This window comes from Chinchilla lanigera, unplaced genomic scaffold, assembly GCF_000276665.1.
Source record: "Chinchilla lanigera isolate Chin_1 unplaced genomic scaffold, ChiLan1.0 scaffold00006, whole genome shotgun sequence".
Lineage (NCBI taxonomy): Eukaryota > Metazoa > Chordata > Mammalia > Rodentia > Chinchillidae > Chinchilla > Chinchilla lanigera.
The window spans coordinates 38,378,385-38,394,921 of NW_004955407.1; the positions used below are offsets into that span (position 1 = coordinate 38,378,385).

A 16,537-nucleotide genomic window follows, 5' to 3' on the forward strand; every position below is an offset into this window, starting at 1 on the left:
CCTTCAGCGTGAGCTCACTGAATCCCCCACAGCCTCGACTGTGGGCCTTTTACAAATGATTTCGGTTGGGAGAGAAAAATGATTTTCCAAGATAACTCAGGAGCAGGTAGAGATTGGAGATCTGTGCTCTGACTCCCCAGGGTCCACAAGGCCCCTCTCATGCCATCTAAAGATGACAGATGTGTGTTGGCTGGGCCATACCCTTCTTGTCACCATCCTTCAACTTCTGGAGGACTTGTGTGGACAGATGACTGGCCCAAATTATGATGTGGGCACGAGGGAGCGTGAAGCCCAGGGATGCAGGTGTGAGTGGGCCCTGGGTAGCCAGAAGTTCCGGAAGTCACGGTGGGAAGATGCCCTGTCTCACATTAAGTTCCCCAGATGGCCTGTGGCTTCTGGTATTCATCTCTGCCCTCGGCTGTTCTTCTGTGATAGTTGAGCTCATTTCTAACTGGAGAATCAGTGCGCCATGTGCAAGGGAAAGAGAATTGTTGGGGGCCCCAAATGGTGCCTTTCAGACCCCAGGGAGCCTTCTTTGGTGACAGTGGTAGCAGACACTAACAGGCACATTGCCCTCTTCTGATGATACGGCTTGGGACGATCACAAAGACAACTTTCTCAACTGATTTTTTCCCCCTCTTTGGAGAGTCTGAGCCTTAGTTCTCTTACAAAGTAAATAAACCCTCTTTAGCTCTGAAGAAAATTCTCCTTTCTTGATGGGCTGAGCCCAAGATGGCTTTCTTTCTTCTTCACATCCTTTCTTATCAAAGTTTTTCTAGGGCTGGGGATATAGCCCAGTGGCACAAGTCCCTGCCTGGCAAACACAAGGCCTTGAGTTTGATTCCTGGTACCAAAAAAAACCATATCAAAAACAAAGTCTTTCTAGAAACATGCAGTAGTTCATGGTGGATCAATTGGTTTCTCCACATCTTGAAAATAACTGGGAGTGGACGTCCTTAGTGGTGGATTGGTTTGTGTCTGAGTGTCTGGCCTATAGCTGATGTCATGTTGTCTCTCTCTGTGATCAGCACACCTGTGTGGGGTGACTGATGTGGCCGACTTTGACATGGCACTGACCAGTGACACCTCCTAGACAAGCTCCTGTCCAGGCAAGTTGGGGGAACCTGCCTTTAATCCTGAATAAAGACATTTAATTGAGGAACTCAGCTGTCCCAGCCAAATTCACACGATGTGAAACCTCTGAAAAACACCACAGAGCAGGGGCAGGCAGCGGTCAGAAGGTGAGCAGGAGAAGTCTTTTGCTCAAATGTCCCAGTCGCAGGTGGATCCCTTTGTATATTCCTCACTGTTCAGCAAAACTACTGAGTAAAACATGAGTTCCTAGGAAATATTCCTACTGCCTGTGCCGTGGAGTCAAGTGCTTATGAAAACAAATCTTTCATTAATTCTGTGTGCTCTCTAAAATTCCACTTCAAGAGAGCGAGCGGAAGTGGAAAGAGTGCCGCGCCCCTGCTGCTGTGGAGCTGGGAGGCTGACTTTGCACAGACTTAACTCGTCCTGAGTGGAGGTGCTGAGAAGTGGCCAGCCCGCTCTGCGTGAGCTGTGGGGGTGAGACCCTCGGTGGCTGCCACTTCCTCTAATGTCAGCCAGGCTCTCCTTCCTCTCAGAAGTCACTGGACCCTTACGAGATGTCAGCAAAGCAAAAATACCAAAAATGCTGAGAAGTTCTGTGTGACAGTTTCACCCTGAAGAGAGGCCATGTAAACCAGGCATGTGGTTTCGGAGAAGGAAGTGGGTCCAGCTCACTAAGAAGCAGAATTTGGCTTTTAGAGACCTGAGCATCTTTTTTTTTTTTTTTTTTTTTTTGGTTTTTCTCCGGTACTGGGAACCAAACTCACGACCTTGCGCTTGCCAGGCAGGCGCTTTGTTGCTGAGCTAAATCCCCAGCCCCAACCTGAGCATCTTCTTTGGTTATTCAGAACTCTCCACTGGGCTTCCGAGTGCTGAGTTGTGTGCATTCACACTTGTTACAAAGTGAAAAGACAGGAAGTGCTCTCTGTATCCTTCTAGGGTGTGTTGGTTTGGGGGACGTTTTGCAAGGGAAACAATATATAATACAGGACACATATTTTACAAGATTATTTCTAATAGTCAAGCAAAGAGTGATATACAAAAGAGTGCAGGAAATCTGTCCACACACTATAGACCAGGAATCCAGCTTGAGGGCCTGGATCCAGTGATAATGTCCTGCATGAGTCCAGCTGAAGACCTAGAGCTCATAACAATGCCTCCCACGAATCTACTTGGAGGCCTAGAGTCCATAATAATATCTCATGCAGGCCTGTTTCACAGATCTACTCTGTGAAGGCCCAAAGGTCAGTGGTGGAAGCTAGGAAGTCTGCGCCAGCAGGATGAAGGATCTGTGCTAGCAGGCTGGGGGATCTGCACTGGAGCCAGGAAGCCATGCACAAAGAACCAGAGCTCCCCAGAAAGGTCCCACAGCCATCCTCAGCAACAGTGAGGTCCCAAGCTCCTCTGATGATCAAGATGTCCAAGTTCCCATCAGGGAAGCCAATGCAACAAGCTTTTCCAGGAAACCAGCAGTGCACCATCTTCCCCTCTGGAGCCAGGAAGTGATGATCAAAGTGAGGACCAGAGCTCCCCCAAAGTGAACCAAAGCCATTCTCAGTGCCAACGAGGTCCCAAGCTCCTCAGAGGATGAAAACAGCCAAGTTCATCAGGAAAGCCAGCATGACGAGCTCCTCCAACAGAACCAACAGCTCCTTACAGCTTCTACCAGCTCCAACAGCCTTTCAGCTCCTAACAGCCTAACTTCTCCTTCTCCAGTTCTGCCTCTTACGCTGCTGGTGACAATCCCCAGGTGGACCTCCCACACCCAGCACCACACTCACTCAGTTCAGCTGGGGGTTATAAGTTGAACAGTGGTTGTCAATCCACTACATAGCGTTACTAATGGGAAAGATGGGAGGCACAAAGAATGAATAAACTACCACCTCATTAATTATGTTCACACAGGACGATATGGGCAGGGCCATGAGTGATAAGCCGATGAGGAGCATTGCTGGGGAACTGACAGTCAGGCTGGCACATAAGATCCAGGCAAAAGATCTGGTCAAGGAGCTGACAGGGACAGGTGTGGCCTGAGGGCAGAGGCTGGGGTGGCCACCTGGAAAGATGAACAGGACATTGGGTGCCAACCTACCAAGTGTGTGAGCTGTCATCCAGAGGACTGCCAGGCTCGCTTGTCAAGAAACAAAATTTCAAGGCAGAGGGAGCTGAGACGGTTCCACGCAGCACAGATATAGCTTCTGCTGCCTCTTCTTCATACAAGCTTGGGACAGGCTACAGTTCTAGAATAACTACCCTCCCTTTCCCTCCATCTTCCCCCATGCCAGTGGCTTGTGTACTGGCTTCTCATCACATTCTGATCCTTTGTGGGGACCCTACTCAAGCAGCCTGGATTGTGTGGCTCTACTGTTTCTTCATCTTTAGGGTCACAGGTTCCTGAACAATAGGGGAGATGTCCTTCAGGAGAAATCTCCTGCCTTTGATTTCAGGGCATTTTCTATGGGGCTTCAGGTACCATTTCACCAGACTGGGCAATCAAAGAGCTTTTCCCATGTTTTCACATTTTTCTAATAGCTGCACAAAATAATCAGTAATTCCACTAATGCCATTCTGCCGACCCTTTTTTTTTGGCTGTGTTATGAACTCATTTTTGTTTGCTTTTTGTAAGAAGAAAGACCCCAGTGCTTTGGTTCATAGCTTACTAAAGTAATCATTTTCTTTAAAAGCCCAATGTATATCAACCTCTCTTGGTCTATGGATGCCATGTTTTTGTACATTTTAACACCATGGATGAAATTGTTCAATAAAATTGCTCAGCATTATTTGGACTATTGTTCAGAAAACAATACATCAGAGGTTTAAAAGAAGCAGGTTTCAAAGAAATATTGAGTTGTGTGCATGAATTACAACCTGCAAGTAAAGGCTCTTAAAAAATTATGAGTTTTTAAAAAATTAAAATAGAGAAAGCTTCAGCAGGAGGCAGATGGCAGAGTAAGAGGACAGAGCTGGAGCTCGTTGCAGGCCCTTCCCCTCTCACTGAATCTGAGTTCTGAGGTTGGGGGAGGGTACCTTGTCCATACCCAGGAGGGAAGAAGATTCTGGGAGGTCGAATGTCGCTTCCCTACGGGACACACCCCTGACAGCTTGGAAAACAGCAGTGCTTTCCTCTGGGAGTGGGAAGACAATTCGATCCTCCACAGAGTGGGAAGAAACCCAAAAAAGACCTCCAGGACCAGTCGCCATGACTGTGTGTGGAGTACATCCTGCTGTCATGGCATTTTGCGGGGAGGTTGGTTTAGATGAGCTCGTGAAGGTTGCGGTCCTCAGCATGAGATTAGCGCCATATAAGAAGAGCAAAGGAGACCAGAACTCCCCCGCTCTGTCTCTCTCCCCCTCCCCTCCCCGTCCCTCTCCCCTCCCCCTCCCCCTCCCTCTCCCTCATTCTCTCTCTCCCATGTGCAGACTCAGCAAGGACACCCCAGCTGTAAGCCAGGGAGAGCCACTCCCCAGACTTTCCCATGATGACACCTGATGTCGGACGTCAGCCTCTGTAACTGCAAAGTGATGGCGTTTTATTACTGCAGTCTGAGCAGACTGAGACGGTCCTCCTGCCTCCCGTTTCTGAATCCGTCCATTCTGAGACCCAGGGCCGAACACATGAGTCTCTCTCTGGCCCACTCCTCCTCAATCAGTTTGCCTGGCGCTGTCATGTTGCACTGGTGGGCAGCAGGGACAACCACGTCAGACCCCGGACTCCTATAGCCCTGGGAAGGACTGTGGGCCCCTGGTGTCCTTAGCCAAAGTCCCAACCACATGTGTGCTCTGCGAGGCCACACAGAGCCATCCCGTGGCCCCTGCCCTCATCCCTATGCTTGCCCTCTGCACACGGTGCCATCTCTGTGACCCACCAGGCCCTTCCGGTTTGCCTTGGCGCAGCTCGCCCTGATGTCCCTGGGTGGATTCTCCATCCTCTTCTTGCCCTGCTAAAGAAAAAAACAGATCCGGCATTATTTTTCTTTTCTATGACAACAGGGAAAAAGAGACTTCGGTGCAGAACTGGGCTCTGTTTCTACACAGCATGGACGTGAGGGGCTTGAGCCTGGGAGCAGGGGAGGGGCAGCTGGTGGAAAGGCCCCAGGCGAACGCGGGTGCGTGAAGGGCTGCCGCGGGCAGGCTGTGGAGACCGGATATGAGGGGGTCTGATCAGATAGCGGGGAAGGAGGTGGATCCTGGCTCAACCACTGAGCAGGGTGCTTCCCAAACCTGGCCACGCAGAGGCAGGCACGAAAGTCCAGGTTTGAGATTGGTTAGGTAGAGGACTCAGAGGCCCGAGTCCTTGCTGGTGCCCCCTTGCCAGGTGCCACCACGGTCATCGCTGTGCCAGTCACGAGAGCCAGGAACCTCTTACAGACTTGTTACCTTTATGACCGAAGCCCTGGCCCCTGGGCCCCGCTCCCAAGGAGGCAGGAAGAGAGGCTTTCTGGAGCGAGACAGAGTGGGGCTGAGGGCTCAGACACCCCCTCACCGGGTGGTGGCCACACTGACGCCTTCCAGCGGAATGTCCTGCCCTCACTGGCTGCCCTCCCAAGATGGGCGCAGGGTGCCCTGTGGCCGCATCAGAGGGGCAGTGTCCTCCCCACTTCCTGGCTGCCTGGAAGGAGCAGGATGAAGGAGGCTTTTGCCACAGACGCCGTGGAGCTGCCCCAAGGTCCCAGGGTCGGCAGAGGAAGAAACTTCCCCCCGGGTGGGGGCAGTTGACATTCCTTTCTCACCAGGGTGACCAAGGCACCTCTGTGCAGACGTCAACGCCTGGCTGGTGGGGACCACAGTATCCCCACGGAGCCCAGGACGCCTCTGTTGCCCTGAGCTGCTGCAGGACACAGAGCACATGGGAGGCATGGGGCATGAGGTCAAAGCAGAGGTGGTGGCTGATTTTGCTAAGTAGAAAAATGCCTCGAAAATCTTCAGCCGCTCTTACTATTTTTTTGAAACTAAGAAATATTTGCCTTTATTTTACATTTATATCTTTCCCACTTTACTCCACCTCAGCCCTAACTCCCAGCCCCTCACTTGGGATCTGCCAAAGCAGAAGGCAAAGTTATATAAAACTTTGCAAACTCCAGTCACTGCAAAGTGATGGTGTTTTATTGCGGCAAACCATAATGCTAGAGTTTGCAAAGTGACAAAGTTAAATAAAACTTTGCAAACTGCAGTCACTTAGAGTGACTGGAGCCGGGGCGGCCTTGTGTATCCACGGTGGGCGTTATCATCCATTCTGAAGTGTGATTGTCACTCAGCTCAGAGCATGCTAATATGTCCAGCCTGTCCACCGCTGGCTGTAGAGGACCCTGAGTGCCCATCTGACTCTTCGGATGGGAAAAAAGTGACATCCTTATTTTCATGAGCATCTAAGTGAGCTCTGCGTGTCCTTTCCCTGTGAATACGGGCACTGTTGCTGCCTGGAGCTGCCCTCACAAAGTACCCCATGCTGAGCAGCTAAAAGCACAGGAATGCCTTGCGGCACAGCTCTGGAGACCACAAGACCCAGGTCGGGTGTGAGCGGGGAGCGTATTTCTGAGTTGGGAGGGACAGTGTGGTTCCAGCCCCTCCGCGCCTTCTGGTGTCTGCGGGCACCCGTCGTGTCCCCTGGCTTGCTGACACCTGGCCCTGTCTCCGCCTTCATCTCCCAAGTGCTGTGGCTGTGGGAAGGACTGTGTCCCATTCGCCTTGTCATGAGGGCCCCAGTTGTACTGGGTGAGGGGCCATCCGAGTGGCTTTGCTGTAACTTGGTAAAGACCCCATCCCCAGTAAGACACATTCTGGGTATCGGGGGTCAGGCTGGAGCGTATGGCTCTGTGGGCGGTGAGGTGCTACAGTTCAACAGACACTGGCCAAGAGCAATGCAGACTGTGACTCTGTCACTGAAAGTAACCACCTGCGTCATCACATCGCGGTGTGGTAGCTGTTCGACATCCCTGAATGGGGGTGGAGTTCTGGCTGCCTTCGAAATTAAAACCATCGCTGTTAGACCCGGAGCTGGAAATCATTATTACACACAGTGATGGAGATGTGCACATATTATTCTGGTGCACTTTTAAAAATATTTTGTTCAATATAGCTCAATAATTGATTTCCGGTGGGGATATAGCTCAGTGGCAAAGTGCCTACCTGGCAAGCACAAGGTCCTGAGTTTGATTCTCAGTACCAAAAAAAATTGATTTCCTTTGTAATCCTGTGTTTTGCTCTATGCATGTAAAAACATAATTTGGAGGAGTTCAAAGCCTTCATCTAACTGTGTTAAAAGGCCCAACGAGCTAGGTGTGGGGGCGCACACCTGTAATCTCAGCACTCTGGGAGGCTGAGGCAAGAGGATTGAAGTTTTAGCCCACCCTGGGCAACTTAGTGACTTAGTGAGACCTTGTTTGAAATCAAAAAAATTTCTTAAAAGGCTGGACATGTAACTCAGGGTTCAGCCACCAGTACTGAAGAAGAAGCCCCCATAATTTGAAGGTGATTGTAGGGGGCTTGAGGTTCCTTAACTGGCTTTGGGAAGAACTTACTTCCCCCAACAAGCCATGGGAGACCCAGTGAAGAGGAAATCACTGTCCCCCACACAGCGCTTTCACTTCTAGCGTCCACGGGCTGTCAGGTGACACTGGGACACGAGCAGCCAGCAGGAGTGGGGTTCCCAGGGAGATGTCTTCCAGTCACCCATGGAGGAGGCACAGGTGTGGTGAGTTCCAGGCTGGCATGGAGCCGGGCTGTGGGCAGGATCTTCTAATCCCAAACTGTTCCTTCTTGCCATCCTGCCAGGGCGTCCATGGTTCATATGCAAGGGAACTATTCATGCTGCCCACTTAGAAGCCCATTTAGCATGGGAATTGGAGTCAGCTTGGCAAATCGAAGACTGATCTGATGGTTGATGAAATATTGTTTAAGACCCACCGTGCAGAGCGCACAGGTCAAGGATCCTACCTTTCATTTTGGGGCTGCTGACGTCTCAGAGCAGCCCTCAGTCCTATAGTGGGCAGGAAGTGCAAACCCCAGTCTTTGGTTCCCGAGGCCGGACCCCTGACATGTTGGTCCATGAGGTGCATTGTGAACAAAGCAGATTTGTGGCCAAAGAAATTAGTGCAATTCTTGAAAAGGTATCAACTTTTTAGAATTTACTTTTAATTAAAATGACTGAAAAAATATATATCAAAGCACACAGATCTTGGCTGTGTGGCTCAGTGAATTTTTTCTGTGTGTGTACGCATCTGTATCCACCACCGAGACCAAGGGTAGAGTGTATGCAGCTGTCCCGAAGGGTCCCTCTGCCCTTCTGAGTAAAAATCCCCTACCAAGGTCACCTGTGCTCTGACTTCCTTCAGCACTATAAGCGTTGCCTGAGTCTGACTTCGTGGAAATGGAACCATGAGTGTATTTTCCTTCCTGCCTTGGTTTCTTATGCAACACCATGTCTCCCTCCCTGGCTCTGCCCTTCTCTCGCTGCTTCCTGTTCACCATGTCTGTCAGGTTAATAAATAGTGTATCAACGCTTCATGGCTGTGTAGCATTTCATTCGTTCATCCTGCTGTTGATGGAAAGTTTCCTTCTATCCATCCTTCCTTCCTTCTTCCTTCCTTTCTTTCTTTTTTCTTTCCTTTTGCTCCCTTTCCCCTCCCTTCCTTCCCCTCCCCCCACCTCTTTCTTGAATTTTCTGTACTAGGGATTGACCTCAGGGCCTTCGCGCTAAGCTACATCCCCAGCTCGAACTTATGATGATCCTCTCACCTCAGCCTCCCAAGAGTGCTGGAATTACAGGTGTGCACCACCACGCCTGGCTGGAAGTTTCCTGACAACAGTCTTACTGTTTATCAATTTGTCGCCTCTCAGCTCCGGAATCACTCTTTTGTTTTTTGTTTTTGTTTTTGTTTTTGTTTTTTTTTTTGGTTTTTCTCCGGTACCGGGAACCGAACTCATGACCTTGCGCTTGCCAGGCAGGCGCTTTGCCGCTGAGCTAAATCCCCAGCCCCCAGAATCACTCTTTTGGATGACTCTGAGAAAATGGATCTGAGCCCTTTCCATGTTTTTCCTCCACAGTTCAGCCCTGAAGCTCATCAGCAGAGGGTGCAGAAGAAGCCCGCAGGGGAGAAGGTGTTTTTTGTGCCAGGGTGCCACCCTGGCAGGCTCCCACAGTGTGAGGGCAGCAGCAACAGCTAGCAGCGTCCCCGGGGACACACCCCAGGGGCTTTGTAACAGAGCGTCCCTGATGACAATGCATGAACAGCCTTCCTGGCTCCCTGGAGGGCAGGCACATGGCTGGCAAGTTCCACAGGGTGGATTTCAGTGTACCCTACTATGTAGGGCCATGGGCGCTTCTCCTTCCAGCGAGGTCTAGACCTCAGCCTGGGCCCAGGGACTTTTCCTTAAGTTCACTCATCTTATTTCCCGTAGAGCCACCTTTCCTTCTACTCTTAATACCTTCTACTCCAATTCTTTACTGTAGTAAATGGCTCCCTTTATTGTAGTAAATGGCTCTGCATCAAACGTTCCCTTTTCAAAGGTCTGCGTGGTTTCTCTCTCGAGTTTGGACAGAGCCTGAGAGAACCGCTTTCTGCAAGCATGAATCATGCTGCCGGGAACGTCCCTGCCCGTGACTGCAAGGCAGTAGTGTCCGCCGGGCACTGCGCAGGTGTGGTTTGCTGGGTCAGCACCTACGTCCAGCTGAGGCTGAGGTGGGTGCTGTCAAAGCGGATTCGGCTTTCCTGAGTGCCTGTCCCACCTTACACACCCGCCGGCCAGGTGGGGCAGCCCTTGCTGTGGCTACTGCTTTATTCTAGTCACACTCGTGCATGGCAGGGCTATTTTATTGCATTTCCCTAATGACTAACACTGCTGACCTTTCTTAGGTGCCGGGCCTTCTGAAGTTCTTTATGGCAGAGGGGGCATCAAACTCAGGGCCTGTGTGCTAGCAGTCGTCTACCACGGGTTGCTCCCCCGGCTTGGGTTTAGCTTTATGGTTAGCTCCTTTTGGTGCAATATCGATTGCAATTCATGTTTAAAACCGTGGTGGCCTTGACCCTTTCCTTAATGATTTGTAGACATTCTCAGCATATTCTGGAGAAAGCGGTCCTTTGTCAGATGCAGGTACAACACACATCCTACTCTGTGACTTGCCTCCGAGTGATACTGATGGTAGCTTCTAAAGTCCTGCTTCTCAGTCATTTCCTTTATGGGTGTGTGTGTGTGTGTGTGTGTGTGTGTGTGTGTGCTATGTAAAAATAATACTGTGCTGCGAGACCAAAGAGCTCTTCCTCCAGAAATTTTATTGTTCTATCTTTCCCCCTAGATAGGCTTTCCCTGCCCTGGTGGGTCTAGCTTTATTTGTCCTGCTTTAATAGGAAATATGTCAGCATCCACCTCATGCACAGCCTCTGGGGTTTTAAAAGGCATAAAGCATTCCCCTCACCCTCCGGGCACTTTCAGTGGAAGGGACACAGCGATCCTGGCAGGTGTTGACACCTGAAGCGGAGTCTGTGGAGGCCTGGAGGCAGGGGCAGGAGGGGCCGCCCCGTTTGTAATCACATGCATGATCTATCTACTGTGTCGGTAGATATAGCTCGGTATCTGCAGTTCCACGCTCCATGTTGATCTGCAGTTACAGAGCATAGCCTGGAACACTCAGCCTGCTGGACCAGCTGCCTCGATGTTTCAGACTGCCTGATCCACGTGTGCTGGGAAGGGGCACCTGCGGCAGAGCTCCTTGGTGACTCGGTCTCTGGTAAAGTGGAACCGCTTCGCGCTAAGGGCTCGTGCCTCCCACAGACACGGCCTTCCGGACTCTGTGTGCCGGTGCTGGGTGCCTGGCCAAATCCACCTGTGTGCAAGGTGAGGTCCCTGGTCCTTTGGATGAGGACACAGACTTAACCAAAGGCACAAATGCTCCACAAACGGCAATTTCAGTCTCACGTTAGGGGTTGTTTCATGCGACGTTAGGCAGGAAATATGCCCCACTTGCCCAAGGAAACCGACAACCTCAGGGCGTGTTGGCTGTTAGGGTACGGTGCCTGCCGTCCCCCGAGATGTGATTTGGTGTCTGTCGAGGAGCCACTGCAGTTGAGTGAGGACAGCATCCATCCCTGGGTATTTATTTTTACTATTACTGCTTTTGAGTGAATTAGTTTATCTTTATGATGCCTGCTTGCAATACATTGTAATTCCATTCATTCTGAGGAACTGGCTCTGTTCGTACCACACCCTGGTGATTCTTACTCCCCTTCCCCCGCCCTCCCCTCTCCCCTCTCCTCCCTGTCTCCTACCATCTCTCCTTCATTTTGCTCTTTAATTATTTATATTTTGCGTTTCTCATAGAGGAGAAACCGTGTGATATTTAATCTTTTGTGTCTGATTTATTTTATTTATCATTATAATCTTAAAATCCATTTTCCTACAAATGACTCGAGTTTATGCTTCTTTGTGGCTAAGTGGTGCTCTATTGTGTACTACACGTTTTCTTTATCCATTTTCTTTATCCGTTCATCTGTTGATGGACATGTAGGCTTTGGAAATTTAGCTATTAGGAGTTGTGCTGCTGCAGACATGGGTGTACATGGGTCACTGTAGTGTGTTGTCTTTTTCTCTCTTGGGAAGATACCTGGGAGAAGTATAGCTGGGTCAAGTGAAATTTTTATTTTGGGGATTTTTTTTTTTTTTTAGGAATCTATTGTTTTCCATAAAATTAGACCCCCCTCCAAAACAAAAGACCCACTTAGAAAATGGGCAACTGAAGTAAATAGACACTTCTCAAAAAAAAAGAACAGTACAAGGACATGAAAAAATGTTTCGCATGCTTAGCCATTAGAGGAATGAAGATGGAAACAACGCTAAGCTGCCTTCTCGTTCCTGTAAGAACGGCCGTAATCAAGGATTCAAAAACCCACACGTGCTGGCCCGGTTGTGGAGGCGAGGCGCCCTTCTTCACTGTTGGTGGGGACATCTCGGGGGATTTAGATCTGTGTGAAGGCTGTGGAGAAGACACCTGGCAGAAAGTGAAAATTTAAAGTTTATTATTGAAGCAGTCTCTCCAAGTAGAGCAAAATTATCTAAGAAAGGAAGCAAAATGGAGACACAGCACCTTGTCTTGTGGTTGTGTTTTATGTTTCTCTCTGCAGTGAGGTGTGAGGAGAATTAGGTCTCCCCTTGGCCCGTAAAGGAGAGCTCCTCGCCTTGTAGGCAAACAGACTGCAAAGAAAGGAAGGAGCAGCGTTCTCAGCCTCCAGGGCCAGGGCAGTGCCTGTGTCCTTTTGCTTCTGCAACGATTCCTCAGAGGCAACAGCGGGCTCCGGCTGGCCAGGAGCTCCCTGGGCCCCGAGCCGGAAGGAGCGCGGCTGTGCCTGCCAGCAGGATGAGGGCTGGTGAACAGTGAGCTGCTTCTAGGAGGCTCCGTGATTACTGCATTGCTTTCATGCTGAACATACTTGGTACGGAATTTTGACTTCATGAAATGCTGAGGTGCTCTTGCGCCCAACTAACCCGCCACCATTTCACTGTCTCCTTTCCTTCTGGCTCCTCTGTCCTCTCTCCCAAGATGACGTTTTTGGTCGTGGTGATTGCAGTGGGAATTAATTGGTGGACTTCTGTCATTCTGTATTCTTGAGGCATCAGCCACACACTCGGTTGTGTAGATACGGTAAATTATCAGGATGGGAAGTTGGACTGCAAGTGTCTCCTTAGGAGGGGCTGTCCTAACCCATTAAGAAAGGATTCCCAGGTGCTTGTGTATTGCTACCCCTGTGGGCAGGTGAGTCACTCGGTAGACTCAGTCTGCCTTGCTTGTACCCATTTCCCAGATGAGAAAAGTGAACCTGGGAGTGGGGCTCAGGGGCTTGCTCAAGGTCACACGGGGAAGCAGCACTACAGACACAGAGGACTGGGAGGACCTGGAAGTCAGGGGTGAGTGATTTGAACACAATTCTTTTTTCTCTTAGTGATTCGTGAGTGACAGAATCATCATTTTTGATCAACAAACCAAGCCCAGAACCTGATGGTGTGGAATGCTGACGGCTCTTCTACGCGAATTTCCTCTTAGTGTCTACTCTGTGGCTGGGCTTACCAACCAGAGGGTCTCTTACCCACCCAAAAGTGAGTTGTTTGCTCTCTTAATGTTATAACATTAACATGGTGGTTCTGAACTTGGCCCAGATAGCCGAGGTGGGTGGGTAGAAGGTGAAACAAAAGAAGTCAGAAGACTTTAAAAAGTAACTGAAATATAAATCATGATCTTTAGTAGGGTGAGATGATTCCAAGGTAGCTGTGGGAATCAGAAAACTGGACTCTTTCTTTGGGGAGCCCTTGACTACATCAGGGAAGACTGCACATGGAGCCCACATCTGGATCCGGACCACGTGGCTTCTGGTCTCACTGGTTGCCTGGCTGTGCCTTATCCTAGCGCCCTCAGAGTGCTGAGTCCAAGCTACTCCTGAGGGACCTGGCTCCACACACCTACGCACAAGGAAGCTGGGGCTCCACAGGTTGCGGGTGGCTGGCCGCAGAGCTGGGACCAGCGCTCAAACCCCAGTCCTCCCTGTCTGACTCAGGAGCCAATGTGGAGCCAGCTCTCTGCGTGCGATCCCAGCTCTGCCACTGCCCTTCCCCCCTGCAAGTAGCGAGTACAGACTTCCTACACCCAGGGCTTGTTCCCCACTCAGCCACCCTCTGCAAACACGCACTCTTTGAAACAATGACTTTATTCCTTAGTTGTATGTGTCATGGGGTACAGTGAGATAATTTGCTACATGCACCCAGTATGTGACTTACTAACATTTCTACCTCCTTAATCTTATCACTTCTTTGCAATGGGGAGCCTTCAAAGTCCTGTCTTCTAGCTGTTTATCACATGCAGGCAAATTGTTGTAGATCACGGTCTCCCAGCTCGGCTGTAGAACCCCAGAGCTTCTTTCTCTTCATGCACTGTGAACTCGGTATCTGCTACTGCCCAGCCCAGCCCCTTGCCGTAGAGGGCTGATCCTCTGCTATCATTCCTTTCAGATGGCTGTGCTGAAGACGAGGGTCATGTATACTTGCCTGCTGGTGACAGGGTTGCTCTGTCTGTACTTCAGCATGGATTCTTTTAAAGAAGCGACATTTATTTTTAAGAAAAACTACGGGCAATTCCTTCAGCTCCCAGATATCGACTGCAGGCAGAAGCCCCCCTTCCTCGTTCTGCTGGTCACATCTTCCCCTCAGCAAGTGGCAGCTCGCATGGCTATCCGGGAGACGTGGGGCCGAGAGCAGAAAGCGATGGGACAGTGGGTGAGAACTTTCTTCCTCCTGGGGACCACGGCCAGCAAGGACGAGATGACAGTGGTATCCCAGGAGAGCCAGCAGCACAGGGACATCATCCAGAAGGACTTCAAGGATGTCTATTTCAACCTGACCCTGAAGACCATGATGGGCATGGAATGGGTCCACCGCTTTTGTCCGCAGGCAGCTTTTGTGATGAAAACAGACACAGATATGTTCATAAACATCCACTATCTGACCGAACTCCTGTTGAAGAAAAACAGAACGGTGGAGTTTTTCACGGGCTACCTGAAGCTGAAAGAGTTTCCGATCAGGAACAAGTTCAGTAAGTGGTACGTGAGTCAGTCTGAATATCCGTGGAGCAAATACCCGCCCTTCTGCTCCGGTACTGCCTACGTCTTCTCCAGCGATGTTGCGAGTCGGGTGTACAACGTCTCCGAGAGCATCCCGTTCATCAAACTGGAAGACGTGTTTGTGGGGCTCTGCCTGGCCAAGCTGGGGATCCTGCCGGAGGAGCTCCACTCCCAGAAGACCTTCTTCCCCGAGGGGCTGCGCTTCTCTGCCTGCCGCTTTAAGAAGGTGGTGGCCTGCCACTACGTCAGGCCCCAGGAGCTCCTCATCTACTGGCAGGCGCTGGAGGCTTCCAAGGAGGGAGACTGCAAGGGTGTCTGAGCGGGGCCGGGCACATGGGTCAAAGTTCAGGTAACCCACAGGATGGTTTGGGGAAGGTCTGGCCAGCATTGCTGGGCAGGGAAGGAGCAGGACCTTGAGGATGCTCCTCTGCACCCCAGACCCTGACGCAGTGAATGAACAAGCTTAGATGCAGCCACCAGCCTCCCACCCACACCCCAGCACCAATGGCTCTGGAGCGCCCGCACAAGGTGCTGTGTGCTGGACTCACACGTGCATTAGCTCACTTCAGGGCTCGGATCTGTGTGAAGCCATGGATGCTGTCATTGCCCCTTTCAGATAAGGAAAAAGCAGCCAAAGAGGTGCAGTCATTCTTCCCTGGACTCACAACCATCAGACCCCCAGGCAGGACTGAATGCCCAGCACTCTCAGAAGCCGGCTGGCAGCCCCCAGCTTGGCTCACTGTCCCCTGGGAGAGGATGGTGGTGACAGATTCCAGAGAAGCTGCACAGCTGCCCCCCCGCAGCCCTTTTCAGAGTCCCCCGAAGTCCAGGTCCCACCTTGAGCCGTCTTAGTGCCGAGCCGGGAACCAACCACTCCCCACAGGAGGTGATACAGCTGGGCGCCGGGTCCCCGTTTGCAGCCCTGTGCTGCACACCACCCCCGTGCATGTCTCAGCAGGCCTGCTCACCTGCAGTTGCTGTTGCTGCCCTCGGCTCCGGGCGCATTGGTAACATTACCCATCAGGCTCTGGAGCTGCTGCCAAGCATGGCCCGTGACCACACTGCTGACTTCCTTGATGAGCACCTCGTCTCCTCCAGCTGCTGGGACACCTGGTCTCCCGGAAGCCGGTGTCCTTTGTCTTGCATTGATGTCAAAGCATCTGACAGAATGCTTTGGGTCCCTGAGCTCAAGCTAGAGTGCAGCTGGGCACCAGGCACTGTCTACACACAGGCTTCCAGGCCTTTTCTGGACCCCCTTGGATCTATGTCAAGCTGCTCTCAGGGACCTCTTGGGCACAAAGCACACATGGGCCCAGGGTCAGACCTGGCTCCCTGTGCCTCTATCCCAAGCCTGACCCCTCTCATGTGCTGAGCTTGTGTGGCCAAGAAGCCCCTGAGTGCCCTGGTCTGGAGTTCAGCTTTCCATTCTCTCTCCTTGGAGGTTTATGTGAGCTTGTTTCCCAAGACTGTGTGAAAATTGGGCAGGTTTGTGCGAGGTCCTGAAGTCTTTCAATCACTACCACAAGGTAATCTTGCTCTGCACCCTAAGAATAACCCAGTTGGAAGCAGATGCCATCCTCCTCTGGCACTGAACTGAAGGACTTTCTACACGCTGCCCCTGCAGGGGAGGCCACCACCAACACTCCTGGTGTCGGGAGGAGGAAACTGAGGCAGAGGGCAAGGTGGAGCAACTAGTTCAAGGCTCTGCAAATGCAAAGTAGAAGCACCTGTCACAGCCTGTCCTGGGCTCCCAATGTCCTTGTGTTCCCGAGCTGGCAGGGCTCATGACACTGGCTGTTCCAACTGTACTTGTGGGGAATTTCCTCCAAGTCCCCAAGCCATGGTGC

General features: G+C 51.2%; 1 protein-coding gene across 4 annotated transcripts in view; it reads left to right on the forward strand.

Annotated features, from left to right (window-relative positions):
* The window catches only part of B3galt5 (UDP-Gal:betaGlcNAc beta 1,3-galactosyltransferase, polypeptide 5), a 49,828-nt gene extending 34,804 nt beyond the window's left edge, over window positions 1-15,024 (forward strand). For all 4 annotated transcript variants that reach the window (XM_005375773.2, XM_013504919.1, XM_005375774.2 and 1 more), the window contains 2 exons: window positions 13,023-13,176; window positions 14,083-15,024. In XM_005375773.2, coding sequence (XP_005375830.1) covers window positions 14,083-15,009 — 927 coding nt within the window. In that variant the 5' untranslated portion in view covers window positions 13,023-13,176 and the 3' untranslated portion in view covers window positions 15,010-15,024. The remainder of the gene's footprint in view (window positions 1-13,022; window positions 13,177-14,082) is intronic.
* The last annotated feature ends 1,513 nt before the right edge of the window (window positions 15,025-16,537 follow it).